This window comes from Scomber japonicus, chromosome 14, assembly GCF_027409825.1.
Source record: "Scomber japonicus isolate fScoJap1 chromosome 14, fScoJap1.pri, whole genome shotgun sequence".
Taxonomy (NCBI): domain Eukaryota; kingdom Metazoa; phylum Chordata; class Actinopteri; order Scombriformes; family Scombridae; genus Scomber; species Scomber japonicus.
The window spans coordinates 11,429,926-11,447,372 of record NC_070591.1 but is presented as its reverse complement, the minus strand read 5'-3'; the positions used below and the strand labels follow the sequence as shown (position 1 = coordinate 11,447,372).

At 38.9% G+C, this 17,447-nt stretch overlaps 1 protein-coding gene across 3 annotated transcripts in view; it reads right to left on the bottom strand.

Moving 5' to 3' along the window:
- Positions 1-523: 523 nt before the first annotated feature.
- The window catches only part of camk2g2 (calcium/calmodulin-dependent protein kinase (CaM kinase) II gamma 2), a 73,237-nt gene continuing 56,313 nt past the window's right edge, over positions 524-17,447 (bottom strand). Inside the window, exons 15-22 of one of the 3 annotated variants that reach the window (XM_053332740.1) lie at positions 15,228-15,308; positions 12,316-12,360; positions 11,058-11,112; positions 9,077-9,181; positions 4,990-5,065; positions 4,762-4,856; positions 4,153-4,404; positions 524-3,171 (exon numbers count right to left, since the gene is read on the bottom strand). In XM_053332740.1, coding sequence (XP_053188715.1) covers positions 4,172-4,404; positions 4,762-4,856; positions 4,990-5,065; positions 9,077-9,181; positions 11,058-11,112; positions 12,316-12,360; positions 15,228-15,308 — 690 coding nt within the window. In that variant the 3' untranslated portion in view covers positions 524-3,171; positions 4,153-4,171. The remainder of the gene's footprint in view (positions 3,172-4,152; positions 4,405-4,761; positions 4,857-4,989; positions 5,066-9,076; positions 9,182-11,057; positions 11,113-12,315; positions 12,361-15,227; positions 15,309-17,447) is intronic. The other 2 variants (XM_053332738.1, XM_053332739.1) reach the window with 2 other exon arrangements.

The window sequence follows — 17,447 nt, the reverse complement described above, 5'->3', positions numbered from 1 at the left end:
GGTTCACATCCACATGGTTAGGTTTAGGCAACAAAGAATTGTGGGTAGTGAAAGATCATTGTTTAAACAAGATAAAAAGGTTGGGAAACACTGCTTTACAACTAACTTTTAAAAAAAGGTGAAAGTGTGAGTGGGCTCACTTCACCAGCTGCCTATTTCTAAGACTTCAGAAAGATTAAGAACTGACACATTTATATTAGTCATAGCAGGAAAGGTCTAGGTGTGACTATCTGTGACTCAAGTCCAGAACGCTGAAACTGGCAAAGTGCAGTTTTTATTGTCATTTTTTAACACCTGTGGTTTTCCTGCTGTAACACGTCAGAATGTCTGTTGTTTTGTCTTCATATTAATCCATTAAAAAATGAACATTTGAACTTCATCCAACTGTCCAAATACTTTGGCAAACTGACTTTTTTTAAAAATATAACTTGTAACTCAAACAGCATTGTAATCTTTCATCTAAACTCTCCCATGACTGTGTGGAAGTACACACACACATACACGCGCACACACACACACACACACACACACACACAATGAAAAGCATCTTGTCAGGTTGGTGACATCAACAGACAACTGGGCCAGCACCCACAGCACAAACAGAACTACTTAGAGCCATAAAAAACATCACATAGTTTCAGTACTGGTTTTACAACGCATTGTCGTCATGGTGCAAAAAGTGGAGAAGGGACACAGTTTTCATGGCATGTCAGATATGTCACAGCACTCAGAAGCACAGGCGGTCGATACAGTAGGTTTGGGCTCACATATGATTCACAATGTGTGTGTTTTTTCCCATCTTTTCAACTGTTTTGGTGTTTCTACACAGACATGATATGTGATGATTTAGTATCATCATGATTTTAGCTTTTAGGCGACCACCAGCAACAGCCCAAGTAGTGCATGAGTCACTATGGAGCAGCATAGCACAGAAAGACAGGACAGACGGTAAGCCTCACCCCTCCGCTGGTACAAAGTCACACACTCACAAAGTTTCTACGACACGGTGAAAAAAACCAAACAGTTAAACCACTGACACAGAGATATGCTTGTCCTCTTTTTAAAGGGAGAATATTTGATCTCATGTGCTTATATGATGTTGTGAATTCCAATATTTGTGTCAAGATTTCAGCATTCAGTGTCTGTGTTCGTCTGTGTGTGAGGGGATAACAGTAAAAAAAGGTTGGGGCAGTTTCAGCCTCCTTTTAATTTCAACCTGTTTTTTTTCTTTTTAAACAGCTCTGGCTAAAACAACTGATAAAAATATCAACATCAAAACACTAACAACTACAACGTTTACAACAGAAACTGTGACAAAAGGGACCAAATCTATTGATTGCCATCAGCAAAGGTCCCACAGCCCTCGAGCCCACATAGCCCTCTTCTCTTTCCATCATGCCTTTTTTTTTTTTTTTTTAATTTTTATCCAATCCTTGGCCAGCAGTCAGTCCCTTCCCTCTGCTGCATTCTCTTTTTTAACATGCTTTTTTTAGTGCCAGGACTTCACACAGAAGTACAGCGAGCCAAGACGGAGAAGATACACATTTTAAGAACACAATCAGAACAAGAGACAGGCATAAGGGTGACATCATCATCACTTTTTATCGTTGTCGTCGTCATCACACGGTGTGGTGCTATTAAGACAATAATGGGGGCTGGTTAGCGAGGGTCACAGGAGTAACAGCTGTGGAGAGTATAAGAGGCAGGAATGATGGAAGTCAGGGTGGAAGGGAAGGATTTGGCAAGCGTAACCTGAAGTTGCAGAAAGGTTCACTCCCCCTCAGAAGAGCGAATACAACAGCATTGAGTCTTAAGTGTCTGTGCGAAAAACAGTACAGGCCATTAGATATTTCAAATAAATCATGCTTCACGTCAAAAATACACAAAAACAGAAGAACAGAACTAGAAGTTTGGCGTGAGTGTGTCCGTGCTTTCAGATTACGTAGTTCAGAGATGTTAGGAGCTTTAGACATTGACCAATAGCGCCTTCTAGTGTTCGACTCTGAACACTGTAGGGGCAGAAAGATGGAGGCCTTCTGCAACTTCAGGATGAGCTGGCCTGGACGTTGTGTCTAAAGCTCGAGAGAGAGAGAGGCTCGGCCCTAAAGGCTAGAGCACAAGGACGCTGAATGTGCATGTATGTGTGCATGCATGGTGTGAGTATATTTGTGTTTGTATTTACACCAAGGGACATCAAACAGGAAAAAAAAACACCCACACACTCATGCTTAAAACTCCCCTCCCTTCACACTGAAAGAAAATCCCCTTTTTCTCCTATATAAATATCTATTTATTCACAATTCTATTAAATAAAATCCCTCTTTTGATTAAAAATTATGTTTTCAAACACAAAATACTTGAAAATACATCATTCAGAAGATAAAAACCAACAGCTTGATAACACATAAGAATACAAAAAGACAAAATAAAAATAAAGGTCCCTTCAGTAACATATCACAACGCCTAAAACCGCTTTCAAACATTGTGTACATATGTTCAAACCCGACACTTAAAATGGGTATTAAATTCTGATAATTATTAGTAGCTCCCCCTTCCCATAAACCCCACCCACATATATTAATAATAAACCAAACAATACTTCTATTAAAGCAGACTTTCTGCTGTTCTCTCAAGACAAAACAAAATAAAAAAAATCACATTTTCTTGAGATTTTATAGTTGCTGCCCCAGTTCTATTCACTATGTGTGTGAAATGTATTATTTCTTTTTCTGTTATATATATTTGTATTTTATTTTTTTTACATGTTAATACTTTTCCAGACAGCAGACAAAACAAAGACAGGGAAATAAAGGCCATGGGAGAAAAGGACCAGGACAGCATCACCCCTGTGTCGCCACCAGAAGCATGCACCACCTGCAGGAAGGGACTGACATCACAAGCTGCCGGGCCCCAACATCACCTAGCTATGGTTGGACTGGATTGGTGTTGGTCGGTGTAGTCGGTCATTCAGTCAAGCTTTTGAATTTTTTTTTTTGTTTATTTTTATTTCCTACATTGTAATGATACATTTTTTCCCCCACTCGTGTTTTTTGTTTTTTTTTGTTTGTTTTTTTTTACAACTTGCCAAGCCGCCTCTTCCCAGCCCGGATCCAGGAACCAATCCGACCATGGAGAATAAATGCTCCAAACAGCTTTAGAATTCAGGCAAAGCTGAGGAAGGAAGAATGCAACAGTTAGAGTGAACATTGTCTTTAAAGGGGAACTATTATGCTCATATCCAGCTCTACACTTTTATTCTGGGACTCCACTAGAGTAGCTTTGCATGATTCATAGTTCAAAAATGTCTTATTTATCTTATACTGGCCCTTTATGTAGCCCCTCAGCTCAGCCTCTGTCTCTTAACTGGCAGTTTAAGCTTAGTCTTTTCTGATTGGCCAGTTTTCCAGAAGCTTAGCGAGGGGCAGGTGTATCCAAGTTTATTTTGAAGAATTTGCAGGATATTATATGTATTACCTCACTGAATTAGGAGAGCTTCCTTAGCAGGGTTAAAAACTGGTTGACACAACATACTGTATGGAGATATTTGGAGCTATTTGCTCAGTGGATCAGTCAGAAATAATGCAGAGAGGAATAGTACAAACAAACAGCTACAGAAGTACTGGCCAAGAAATAGTTAGACCATGTAAACACCCAACTAAAATCACAAATGTAATTTTGTTTGTACAAATCTGAAACATACTACATGTTACTTACTGAGCTTTAATGGTATTTTTGTCTTTTAAAAAGCATCACTCCCTCCATTCCCATCAAATTAAGCTAATAAATATGCAATATGCAAACATATATATATATATATTTGTGAGAAATGTGTCTTTTCATTACAGATTATCAACATACTCTGTATGTTTTGTAAGTGCCTCCAGTAAACTTAACAGATGCTTGTTGCCTTAGTTTCAAGGCAGACTAATTCATCAGGATGACCTCTGTGGCAGGGTGTTTCCCAGCTGAGTGACAGACTAATACAATGTTGCTGCCTCAAGGCTACAAGCTGCATATTGTAGCTTTAAGTATTTGTGCACAGTAAAACCCCTCAGAATATCCACACAACCTCTCATCATAATCCTTGCATGCAGGATAAAATTATAACTGCAGCCTTCATACAGTCTTGATAGTGTGGTTTCATGAGTGTACCTGGGCCTGGGTTCTCAGTTCACTGCAGGGGTGCAGCCGGTGCTCCTGAGCAGTGGAAGTGCACATTGAGCCATTTGGCATCGCGGCGATGCCACACTCGTGTCTCCTCCGACTGGCAGGAGCGTGGCCGGCCTTGGGTGTCCATGTACTGTGTCAGGCGGATGTAGGCAATGCAGGCAGCGTCCTCCCCGATCAGATGTACGTGGGGGTTGAGGATGGTTGTGTGCACTGGCTTGCTGTTTTTACTCAGCACTGTGGAGATGAAAATATGTAGTTCAGCAATTTGTAAGTGGACATTTCAGGTGTCAATGTTAAGCTAAGTACCCAAATTTGAGAATATTTAGCATATTACAGCTGCCCTTGACAACATGTGTTGGCAGTTTTAAATCATACATTCCTAAATATGAAGGTAAAGGGAGTGCCGTACACTAATGTAGATTTTACATTATACTTTTATTGTACATTAATAAATAATCACAAAATGGTTATTTCAAACTAAACTCTTGTTAAGAGGTCTGCTGCTGGGAGCCTGAAGATTAAACAGGAACAATCAAACGATAAAATGATACAGGACTGAGCCACAAATCTGCACAAAACTGAACAACGTACAGTTCTCAAAGTAGAACTTGTGAAAGTCCATGCCCTCCACCAGGTTTCCGAGAGCCTCGGGTTCAAAAGAGGTCAGACCCGGGTCACAGATTCTCCTGTTAGAGGAAAACACAATCATAAATAAAACCTGCAGATAAGAGATGCGGAACAGATAACATAACTTTTAAAGCTTTAGTAAGATCAAGGTTTAGCACTGAGCCCAGGCGTTTTCTGCATATGCAAACTTACGTGTAAGCCTCAAAATCTCCATTGTTGATGGCTTCAATCAACTGCTCTGTCATCTTTATTATCTCTTGTTTACGAGCTGAAACCAGAAAGATGGGGAGAGGAGGGGAGGGAAAAGAAAACCAAAGGAGGTTAAACACAGTCAGAAAATCATTTGGAGGTTGAACATGCACAGCCCACTCCATGCTCTCCCTTACAAGGCTGAAACCTCTGACATTTAAAATAAGTTCATCACTTGGGCACCACCTCTGGTAAGGATCACTGTGGCATTTGAAGTTACCCTGTACAAAACATGCTGTCCACTCTCCATATTACACACAGCATCAAGAGTATTTGATGTTGTATGCAATGTTTAAGAGTCCATTTAAACACAAACTTCAACTGAGACAACTGATATAGCTCAAAATCTTTCACTGTGCACACAAACCCACACAAATGAAATGCACTGCAATTTTCTAATTGAAATACAGCAGAAAGTCACATTCTGCATGCACTCTCTGAATAAACTGTACTGAGAAGAGTGACATGCTATAAATCCCTTTTTAACTAGCATACAACTAACATCTGCTGAGCCAGAAGAATCATCTAGAAACTCCTCTACACATGCATGTCACACTCTGTTCATAAAGTCTTAAAAAATAAGGATCAAAAAGATCAGTTAATTTCCTCAAGCACTACAACTTTCTGCCAACAAGTGGCACAGAGAGTCGGAATAGACAGTCTGAACACTGCTTTCAGAGCCTTTGTACAACCTGCCTGGCACTTACTCTGCTGCAGGTTGCAGCTGCTACCAGCAGGGGCCGACAGAGCGGACTCAGGTTCAGGACAGGAACTCTTAGTTGGACTGCTCTGAACTACAGGAGCACTGCAACTACAACCAGTCTCCTGCACAGGACCAGCTGAAGGCAGGTACAGTCATTCCAGTAAGATAAAATAAGTGATAGTGAAGCTGTTAAGCCATGTATGCAACTATTTACATGGCATTTATACTGAACAAATATATCAAGCAGTGATTACAGGAGATTAAACTCATGCAGAGGAGGAGCAGCAGGTTGCAGTTAGACCTGAGAGCCAGTAGATGGTACAGTAGCACAGGAGGACAGAGGAGAGCAAGTTTAGAGAGGTTGGTAGGAAGAGTGGAAAAGAGACTGTCAACAGTTTAATTCATGTGGATCCATGAATACCACAATGTGTTTTAATTTTCAAACTAGGCTCTTTCGGTTGAATGATGTAGTGGAAAGACATGTAGTGTTTTCCGTCTGTACAATTTTTGAAACTATCGTTAATTATATCTATTTTCAGTGCACACGTTTATTTTAATAACGATACTTTGCATTTACACAGGAATTAATAAATAAATCAACTCAAGCAGGCAGAGACAGTCAGGCACAACAGACTTCTCTTGCCTATGGAGGAAAAGTTAGCAAGATGGCGACCCTACCTTCTCCTCTCAAGATTAACAGTACTGAGTGAACTTCACACTCTTTATTATTGGACATTTTAAAATCTATATTATGAAGAGGGATTATTTAATAAAGCACACATCTGGCCGAGAAGAATAAAAAAAATACCAAGAGCTGATTGATGCAATTATCCTCATAGATTATTCCAACTCTCCCAGCCTAGACCTGTACACCAAAAGGGTTAAACTACAATCTGAATTTGACTTGCTCTCTACTGGTAAAGCAGAGAGAACATAATGAATATGGTGATAAAGCCAGTTCCACTTTTAACATCGATCTGCCTGTCACTTTATACCTCAAGTCTATTGCTCCTAACTACTGATCCAACTAAAATAAGCTCTGTCTTAACTTCCTTTTACTCTAATCTCTAGAAATCGAACCCAATGTAAACAAGAATACAATAGATAATATTTTACCTTAGATATTCCTACTATGGAGTCAAATGGCAAGAAGGACTTGGACAAACCTATACAGTTTGTGGAAATAGCCACTTTTAATTTAGTTTTCCTGCCTACTATCCCTTTTATTATTAGACATAAACATGTGTAATGATTAATTGAAACAAGAATCCCCCTTTCAAACTTTCAAAGCCTCAATTTTGCTTGTTCTCAAGAAAGACAATAACCCTGAAGATTACAGCAGCTGGAGACCATTAAGTTTGTTGAATTGAGATCTAAAGCTACTCGCCGTGGTCTTGGCATGCTGTTTGGATCCTTGTCTGCCCAACATAATTTCTAAAGAACAAACAGGGTTTGTTATAGAACAGCAATTACTGTCTAATATTAGAAGACTCCTGACACCTCTCAAACAAGGGCACATTGTTAGATGCGGTCAAAGCCTCTGATTGGGTAGGGTGGGATTATTATTTTTTTCTTCTGGGGATATTTCACATCTAAATTAATTTCTTGGATACAACTCTTCCTGCTGCTTGTGAGGCAAATTAAAAGACATTAAAAGAAAGGTCTGACTACTTCCCTCTAAAAGATTAACCAGGCATAGTTGCCCCCAAATCCTTCCCATTCTTCACTGGTATTTATAGACTTTGACAGGAACATAGAGTATATCTCTATGTTGATGACATTTTGCTTTATATATTACAGACTTGGGTATTTGTTTGTATTTGTGTGCAATATTTTACGAATCTTAACAGCCTTTGGGTCATTTTCAGGCTATAACTTAAACATCAGTTATTAATCAGGCAGCTAAGCAGTTGCTGTAAGGTACCCTACTATCCTGATTGGCCAACGCTAGTTTCTGTCATTTGAGAGTCAATATTGCTCACTCACTGCCCTCTCTCCATGAGAATATTTTTACCAAGTTAGTTACTGAGATTGAACCTGATCTTAAGTGCTGACACTCTCTCCCCCTCTCTATTAATGGCAGAATCAGTTCTAAGAGACATTTTTTTTATAAAAATATATTTGCTACAATAATCACTATATCATAAGGAAGCAAACAGGACGGGAGGTCTTGCCTTGCCTAACCTTTTATTTTATTATTGGGCTGCCAATCTTTAAAAAAAATTATGTCTGGTGTCACTCTTATAACCTTGATTGGTGTTTAATGGAGGACAAGTCAGTCCACTCATCATATATGGCAGCTCTGGTCTATGCCCCTGTGACTTCTTGTTAACCCAAATACAATAGAAATACAGTTGTACTCTTTTTTTTAATGTGAAATATTCAGGCAACAATTCAAACTTTCTGCTCCCATCCCATGCAGCCCCATTTGTAATAACCACTTGTTTCCTCCCTGTAATTTAGATACAGATTTCACTTTGCGGACAGAGAGAGGCCAAGCTCGTTTCTCAGATTTATATTTAGAGGGCTCATTTGCCACTTTTAATGATCTCTGTGTCAAGTATAATTTACCCCAATCTCATTTGTTCTGGTATTTTCAAGCTCGTAATTATGCTCACACATATTTTACACCCTTCCCTCAGCTTTCAGCGGGTTCTCTTGTCATTGAGGTGCTTTCTATCCCCAAGGCACGTGATATGATCTCAATTTTGTATGACCTTATATCATCCTTGGGTGTAGGTTAGGGGTAATTGGGAAATTGAGCTTGAATAGTGGGAAAAGGCACTAGTCAGGGTCAACTCAATATCTTCATGGGCCCATCTAAATTTAATTCAGTTTAAGGTCCTTCAGCTCAAATCCATCTATTAAATCCTGGCTAAATGATTTAATCTCTTTTCTGTCGTTAGAAGAGGTGAAATATTCCTTAAGAGGTTCAACTGCCAAGTTTTACAAAAGATGGCAGCCTATTATCTCGTATATGACCATCCTTCTTATTGTACACCCCTCCACTATTTTAAGAAAGAAAGTTTTCATGTGTCTGTCTCCTTCTGAGAGTTTGAGATGGGTGGTGGGTCAGAGAACGATGCTGTTTTATTTCTTTGTTTCAACACACCAAAAAAAGGGGGGGGGGGGGGGCAATTTTGGAAGAGAGAGAGAGATTTACACTTTCTATTGAGCATTTGAATAATACTGGTTTCCAATAATAAATAATGGGCAAAAATAATTTTCAAATGAGGCCACAGTTGCTGCTGATATTGGATGTTGGAGGAGGAAGAAACACAAAGGTCAGAGCTGAGAATTTGATGAGGTGAACTGCTGCTGAATTACAGGTGGGCGGTGGGCAGTGAGGAGAAGGAGTCTGGGTCTGTTCCTCAATGGTGCTGCACTGGCTTAATGCCAAACTGTCTGTACTAGTAGACTCACAGGCAGTGACTACCCCCATCACAAGACAAACACACATATAAACATGAAGCACATTGACAGGGAGTCTTAGTGGATGTTTCTACATTATGGTGAGTGAACAAATCAATATTTTTAAATAAAATTATTTTATTTATCTACACACTGACACAGGACAGTGGTGTAGAAAACAGACCCTGGTAGAAACAAACTACTGTACACACAAAGATAATCACAGTCATCAGACAGTAAGAAATAAGCTGGACAAGCTGCCCTGGTCAACCAATCCTATCAGGTATTTTGTACTCTGAAATGAGTAACCTTTAAGCATTAAGGCCACATGGAGATCAGAAGGTTGTAAAGTTGCATCTGATTTTGAGAATGAAAGATTTGAGGTATCCTAGCAACTGTTTCTGTGACTGAGTCTCAGAGTAGATGAGAGAATGACATGACATTCATTTACCTTTCTTCCACAGCAACTTACAATAAGTGAATTCAACCTCAGACAAAGACAGAAGAAAGAGCAGGAACAACAGCCTCTCGATTGCATGTCAGTGATGATCCACTATAAGATTGAGTGCTAGTAAACCCACCGAAAGCTGCCTTAAGTGGATTAACTCTCTCAAAAGCTCTGGTCCGGGTCATTCACACGTAAACTTTAAAAAGGTTCATCCCTGGACTGAAGACGACTAATTAAAGGCTTAAGTGTCATGTGATGCCAGCATGTACACACTCACGCACACCAGCTCACAAAATGAGACTCAGGTACACACATAATAGGCAATAGTAACAGCTGCTAATCTCTCTGCATAGTTTCTCCCACAGATTCTCTAGCTGTCACCTCCTACAGCTCTGATGTAGAGCCAATATGTATAGATTGTTTATTAATTACAGAGCTTTTAAATCATTATAAATAAAGTTTTTATTGGGGGAGTTGTAGAAAAATGAAACAATCCTGATGAAAAAAACTAAAAAGGAGTGAAAATGAGTAGCTTTCAGCTTATTCACCTCTGTGTTTCCAGGTCAGATCTGTTGAGGGAGGAGGTCACAGCAGCAGATTTTATTACTACAAAGTTCCTTAAAAATGCTTTAATTGATTTTTTCTGGCCACTTTGGGTAAGATCATTTCACAACAAGCTGAAATCAGATCTTTGATGTATTTAACAAGGGCTCAGACTTAATTTTTCAATGTTTTTTTAATTAAACTGCAGGTTATTTTTTCAATTAATGAATTAATTGCTTGGATTAAAAAAGAAAATCGTGTCCTAAAAGAAAAAATGTGCATCACATTTTCTCAGAGAAATATAAGAATATAAGAAGGGCAACGTACTTATAACGAGTGAGTAGAAAGGGAGAGACTTCATTCTCAAGTGCAGTTTAACAGAATGGACAAAGCTGCGGTGACCTCCTTTTTGGTTAGGAGAGACTTAAACAAAATAACTCGCGTGATCAACTCACAGTGATGCCAACCCAAAAAAATCATAAAAGATAACAAATGGAGTCATCAGCACTCCCAAATAAGCGTATGTCACTTCTTTAATGATGCACAGCAGCAAAAAAGTGGATGTGTTTCAGCCCTAATCGCTGAGGAAACCCCAGGCCTGAACAACAGGTTACGAGCATCTGTCACCTCATACATACACTGTCTTTATATCCAAGCGATTACATCACATGTATCACCTGTAACACTCAAGGCATCTGTCCTCTAACTACAAAACTCACAGGCTTTCCTACCCTGACTGAAAACTTTACCCAGAATACCTGCATTACTGCAAATATAGACAGAAAAAATATAAGGTATTGTATTATTTCTCTTCCTGATCTAGAGTCCAACAGAGTGACAAAATACCTGGATGTGATAAAGTGAACTGAAGGAAGCATGCAGAGTAGGTGAAAGTTGGACAAGTACCTTTCCTACCTTTCATCTCCTCCTCTTCTGTGTTATTGCAGCTCTCTGTGGATCCCTGCCAAAAAGAAAGAGTCGGGACAAAAGAGAGATGGAAAGAGGAATGGATGGAAAGAGAAAAAAAGATGGATAAAGGAGGGAAAAAAGAGAAATAGCAAGACAAATCATTTTTAATGTGTAAGTGAGGCAACGGTTAGGAGGCTTTGGACAATTTGCCATTACGGAGACATATACAACCTGACGGACAGATGGATGAATGGACAACTCCCTCCCAGGAGCACAAACCAGCCAGGACAGCAGTGAGGGTAAGCGCAGACAGCCACACATATAAAAACAGACCATGTGTGCAAAGAAAGTGTGTGAGAAAGGAGTGTGCGAGTGCATATTAGTGAGAAGAAAAGTGTCAATGTAAAGAAAAGTGCGTAATAGCATTTGAATATCTAGTGGTATTAGTATTTTGCAAGCTTGTACACTAACATGACAGTGCAAGCAGAGTTGCAGTTGGTTCCTATTTTCCTAAAAAAGTCTCAAAGACATATTTGTCGTTTGCTGCCGTTATAAAAGGTTCGTGTAGGATTTTCTCTTTAAATTACGTGTGATCATGTATCAATTCTGAAGTGGACGACAGGAATAATTACAGTTTTTCACAATATTTGATTACATCACAAAATGTATTGATAAATGTGAAAAAGGGTTTAGAAATGACTTACTGATTGTGCATCTAGATTATGTATTAATAATGAATTTTGCTCTCTCTCGCCTCTATATCCTTACACAATCAATACCCACTCACACAAAAATCTTAGAGCCAGTTCTGTGTGTGTGTGGTCCTGCTTTTAAAATATTAATAATCATTTAAAGACAGAATAATGAAATAAAATTATTAATTGGCAATTTTAAATATCTTTTAGTGATTATTTTTACATTAAGTTTAGTAATACACCATGAACATTCACATTTAATTAATCCATTTCTAATAGCTTTTTTTAAATTTATCAACTGCAGAGGTCTATAATTATTCCAGGGTCCACACTGGTGCACCTTTACATCTGTTGAAATGCTTTGCTTTTGGTGATCAGAAGTGAAATGATGAAATATACTGACAGAGGTCAGCTCACATTAGGTGCATTAGGTTGTTTTAGAGTTTATTTAGAGAAACTCCTCCACAAGTGAAGTGCGAGTGTTAGTGTTAGTGGTGGCTGGTGGCTGGTGGCTGGTGGCTGGTGGCTAGTGGCTAGTGGTGGGAGAAGGAGCGGCTTACCTTGGTGCCGTCAGCTGGGTTGTGTACAACAGTTGTCTGGGCTTCCTGGGGGGAGGTAGGAAACACTTTACCATGCGGGGAGGGGATGGGTGGTTGGGGGTTCACCAGGGAAGATGTCAGGGAATACCAACATATTCCATGACTAAACACATACAAAACAGACGCATGTGCGCACACCAAAACAAAGCATGGTAGCCACAGAACAGAGGCTGTGGAGGATCTGGGTGATTACTGTAGATAGATGACTGGAGACGTCAAGTCAATCTGTGCTCATCAAGCCCATGTTTCAAGTAGCAAAAAGCATTGTGGCCTAAAGGATCTTTTTATTTTTTTTATTTTTTTGAGAGCCTCAATAATGCACGAAAACAGCCATAAACACATATTCACTTACCAGGGCCTCGACTGAGGAGGAGGGTTTGTGATTATACTGTATGTGCATGTAAGTGTGCGTGTTGGTGACATATTAATTTTTTCTGAAATGTGTAGTATATTTCATTGTTGAGCTGCAATGATAAGTTGATTAATCAATTAGTCATTTGATATAAAATGAATCTGCAACTATTTGAGTAGTAGTTTCTTTTGTCCTCTATGATAATAAACTTAACATCTTTATGTTGTCGACGGTACAAAAGACATTTTAGGTTGCATCTTGGGCTTCATGAGACATTTTTCACCATTTTCTGACATTTTATGGACCAAACGACTAATTGATTAATAGAGAAAATATCTGTTAGTTGCAGGCCTTTTTCTGTAGGCACTGAATAATTACATAAGTATTTGGAATGTCCTAATTTATAACAATGTGGTGAGGGATCACTATTTTCCTCTGCCAGATCATATCAGTGCAGCTCAATGCTTGATGGTTATCTTCCTGGTTACTTTTGCTCAATTGCTGAACGAACACTGTTTGCACTTCTCAAACTTATACCCCGTTTTTCTCACAATGTTTTCTGTGTTCCTTGAGATGTATAAATATCTTCAAATGAACCAATAATGCATTGAGTTAGCCTCAGTGAGCAAAAAATAGATTTTCTGTTGGACTGAATTAAGCTCAAATGCATTTATAAATATTTTAGTGTCTTCTTGTTCCTTAGACGTTTGACTTGAACCAGGTTGAGGGACACTTAATGTTTTGAGAAGTGCCCAAGTGTTCCAGAAAGAATCATCTAAAGGTTTGGAAGTTATGACCATGCAAATGTCTCCCATCACATCTCCCACCATGGCATGATTTTGCAGGGTGACTGTGAGTTTGTGTATGGATTATATGCCCACTCCTCATCCTCAACCTTGACCCCGCCATAGAAACATTCTGCGCAAAGCAATTCAAGAGCTTCAAGTACTGCATTTGTTTGGAAAACAAACCCATAGTGTACTCATTTAGTCAGTCAGTCACACACTCAGGTTCTTCTGATCCTCATCAGCACAGGACCCAACACCCACTAAATACAACCTTAGAACATGCAGCCCCGTCAATGACACATGGGATTATGGGTAATTTTAAGTGTTTTTATTCTTCTGTTTATTGTTAGTGGAATAGTTCATAGTATAGATAGTGGGTACATACAGTATGAGTTTATTACTGCCATAACCCACAGCTAGCAGAAGGAAAATGTTAGAAGCAAATAGAGGTGCAGCGATTAATAGATGAATGATTAGTTAATAGGAAGAAATTCATGTAAACTTCTCATTTAGATGTACACTTCAGTGCCCGTTTATTCACACACTAAAAGCAACACCAAAAAATGTAATTGTACCACTGCAGTTACCATGGTCACACTTCAACCTCTTAAAGGAAGAGATACAGCATTAAGTGTATACAATGTGAGAAGCTCACCATACCACGTCACGTAACCCAACATTTAATGCTGTGAATCTAAAATACCTGAATGTATACGGACTGCTATCCTTCTTTAGATCTGTAAGTATTACTCAATATGAGTCCAAACTTTCTACTGAGAGGCTGACTAAAGGAGCTTAGTTAAGTTTTATTTGCCCCCAGCATACTGTAGCTGTAAGCTGTAAGTCAATGGCTCCTGATTTTATGTTCCTACCTTTACAGATTGTCATTTTTACAGTTTTTAATTTGCATCTCAAGAGCGTATCAATCTCTGAATGGGCCCACAGGCATGATTGTCCCCTTTCATTTTAGGTTTAATAAAGCAACTTGCTACACAATGGGCTGGTGAGACGAGAGGTTCATATTCCATATTTCAATTCAGGGCGCTATTGTTTTTTTTAAAATGTATGGTTCAATCCCATAAAATATATGAACACAGTGGGGCTGCATCCTCACACAATAGTGATCTCTCTACTACTCCTGCTCCTGTTTTACCCAGAAGTCCTAAGCATGTACATAGCACATATCAAAGAGCAACTTACAAAAAGATGTACTAAAGGTTCAACCTTTGTGTTTTCAAGCTCTGCTTTCTACAAAAATACAATAACCATGTCGCACTTCAAAGGTAAACCATCAACAAAGCCCAGGTGACACAGTTGAATACACAAAGGAGTCACCAGGTTGTGGCTGAACTGAACCCTATTCAAGTGTCTGCTGCCATGCCACAAAATGAAAGTCATTTGTCTACCTGTCAGTGTTGTGCACTGTGTAAATATATGTATGCATGTATGTATGTTGGAGTGTCCACAGGAGATCTGGGTAAAACACAAGCCAGGAGACGCACTCAAAGCCACAAACCAGTCGTTCAATTTTAAAGTGTCAAATCCACCGCCAACATCACAGTTTGTGTTCAAAACGGAAGCAAAGAGGCAGCGGATGGAAGGACGAGAGAGAGAGGACAAATCACAGAAAAGAGAGGATTTCACTTAATATGGGGTGTGACAAAAAGATGAGGAGGAGACAGAACTTAACACTGAAAAGATGGAAACAATGAAACCAAATAGAGATGAGGTACCATTGGTGCTGACGATGACATGCTGCTGTCTTTGGTGCTGCTGCTGCTTACTACACTGTTTTTACTGTTGTTTCCCTGCGACTGGGGCAAAGAAACACAACACAGAATGACTCCTACTGCTCCAACTAGATCTAAATCATCAGCTACCGCCATTACACGGCCGGTATAGATATTCCACATGAGGTAGGTGAGCAGGATTTAAAGCTGCACAAACTGGGATCGGTGCATGTGTGCAGGAGTTTGCAGATAAACAGATTTATCTGAATCTGCACCCTGTTGCCTCATACATTTTAAAGGGCAGATGTTGTTGTTGTTGTTGTATTATCTTGTATATCTAGTGTGGACATTGCTTCAAATAATATTTCTAATCCATAACAGATAACAAATAATGTCCTACTCCAACAACAATGTGAATATACTAATCCTCTTTACTTACTTACGTTTATTTCTAGTATCAAGTCTAATGTCTACTATATAATAAATGTCTACAACTTTTGCAGACATTGCACAACATTAAAAAGAGTAAAAAAAAACAAAAAAACAGAACAGTTAGTCAGCACATGCATTTTAAAATGACAAACATATTTCCAGACTGGATTTTAAGTACTTTCCCAGCACTTTAACAAATATATAAATCAACATCTGCTGGGATTAAAAAGAGAAATCACAAGTTTGTAATCTAAAACAAGCATCAGCGATTGGCGCCCCATTTTTGAAAGCAACACAGCCAAAATACTGTATGTGTGACCAATTCAGAAAATAAGCTGATACTAATGGTTACCAGTCCAGGTCTGTGCATGCAGTGAAAGGCCTTGATGAAAGGTTTTTCTGTGGAGAATAGAGTGCGTGTGTGTATGCGTGGAGGTATGTACTGCATGTTGGTATTTCCCACTTTTAGCTCATGCAAAGTCAGCTGGAAGTCCATTTATTTTAGAGCCTGTTCGTCACTTTGACTTTGACAACTAAAGCCTCAGGTATTCATGCAAATCAAAGGATTTAGCTTGAGCAAAAACTAAAAGTTATTCTGAAGACAAAAAAATTACAATTTTTAAGCAAAGCATGATTACAAGGCTGATATTAACTAAGCACGTCCAGCAACATTTGCACTATAGGTTGAAGGAAATCATTTTAACCATTTTAACCTATCCCTGAACAGAAAATATAGTTTTGAAGAAATGAACACTTCTCTCTGTACGTGTAGTGTATTAATGGCCTCTTTGTTGAATCCTGAAAGCTGGGGTAGAGTTGCAGCCGCATAACAGAAGTGTATAAATTACAGCTAAAGATTACAGATGGAACGTGTAAGGTGAACAGGAAAACAAAGTTTGACCCGGACTCTCCCTTCAGCCTCAGGCTTACTGGAGGGGAACCAGAAAGAGATGCTTCTTGAATGCACATCAGTATTCACACAAGTGAGTTAAGAGGTGTGGAGGAATGGATTACATCAATAAAAGGTTGAGGGCAAAGTGCTAGGAGGTTTTCAGCTGTTTCCCTTACAACTCCTGCGATGAGTGAATGACCCAGTGTGATTTTATTAAGTATTTTGGCATTCTCCCCGGACTACCAGGTACATCTCATACAGAAAGACTAATGTGTGATGTTGAGAGCAACATGTTTTCCCAAGTGTCACTGTAATTCTGGGACTGGAAGAGAAATTAGGGTTTCAACTTAAAGTATAAACTCACAATTTTTCAAGTAATCTTAAAACAACAGTCATCTGCCTATTCCTCCTGTACTGACTAAGCCCTAAAATGTGTTTGCAATGTAAGTAATGGGGCCAAAATAATACACAGACCTCTTTTGAGCAAAGCTTATGAAGATATATGAGACTTCAGCCATCTGAATTAGTCAAATATAGTGGATATCTTCCACAGTTACAGTCTTTTTGTGTCTCAACAGTGTTTTCCTGTTCAGCAGCAGTGAAAGGGTCATGACAAAGAGTCTTCATTTAGGTACCAGGCTGTTGTTTTAGGGCAGACTTGATTTTTTTTAACCTTAAAGAAGTATAACTATGGAGACTAGATTTCACTAACAGGACTATTATTTATTATGAACGTCAGCATTATGAAGACTACTGGAAATCTTCTATTAGTTAGAATTCAAGTAGTTATCTCCCTCTAGATTTAGTTCTCATCTTTTATAATATTTATTGGCTCAGGAAAGGTTAGTACCACAAATAGTGACACATTCATACATGATAACTACCGAGTACAATTTCAG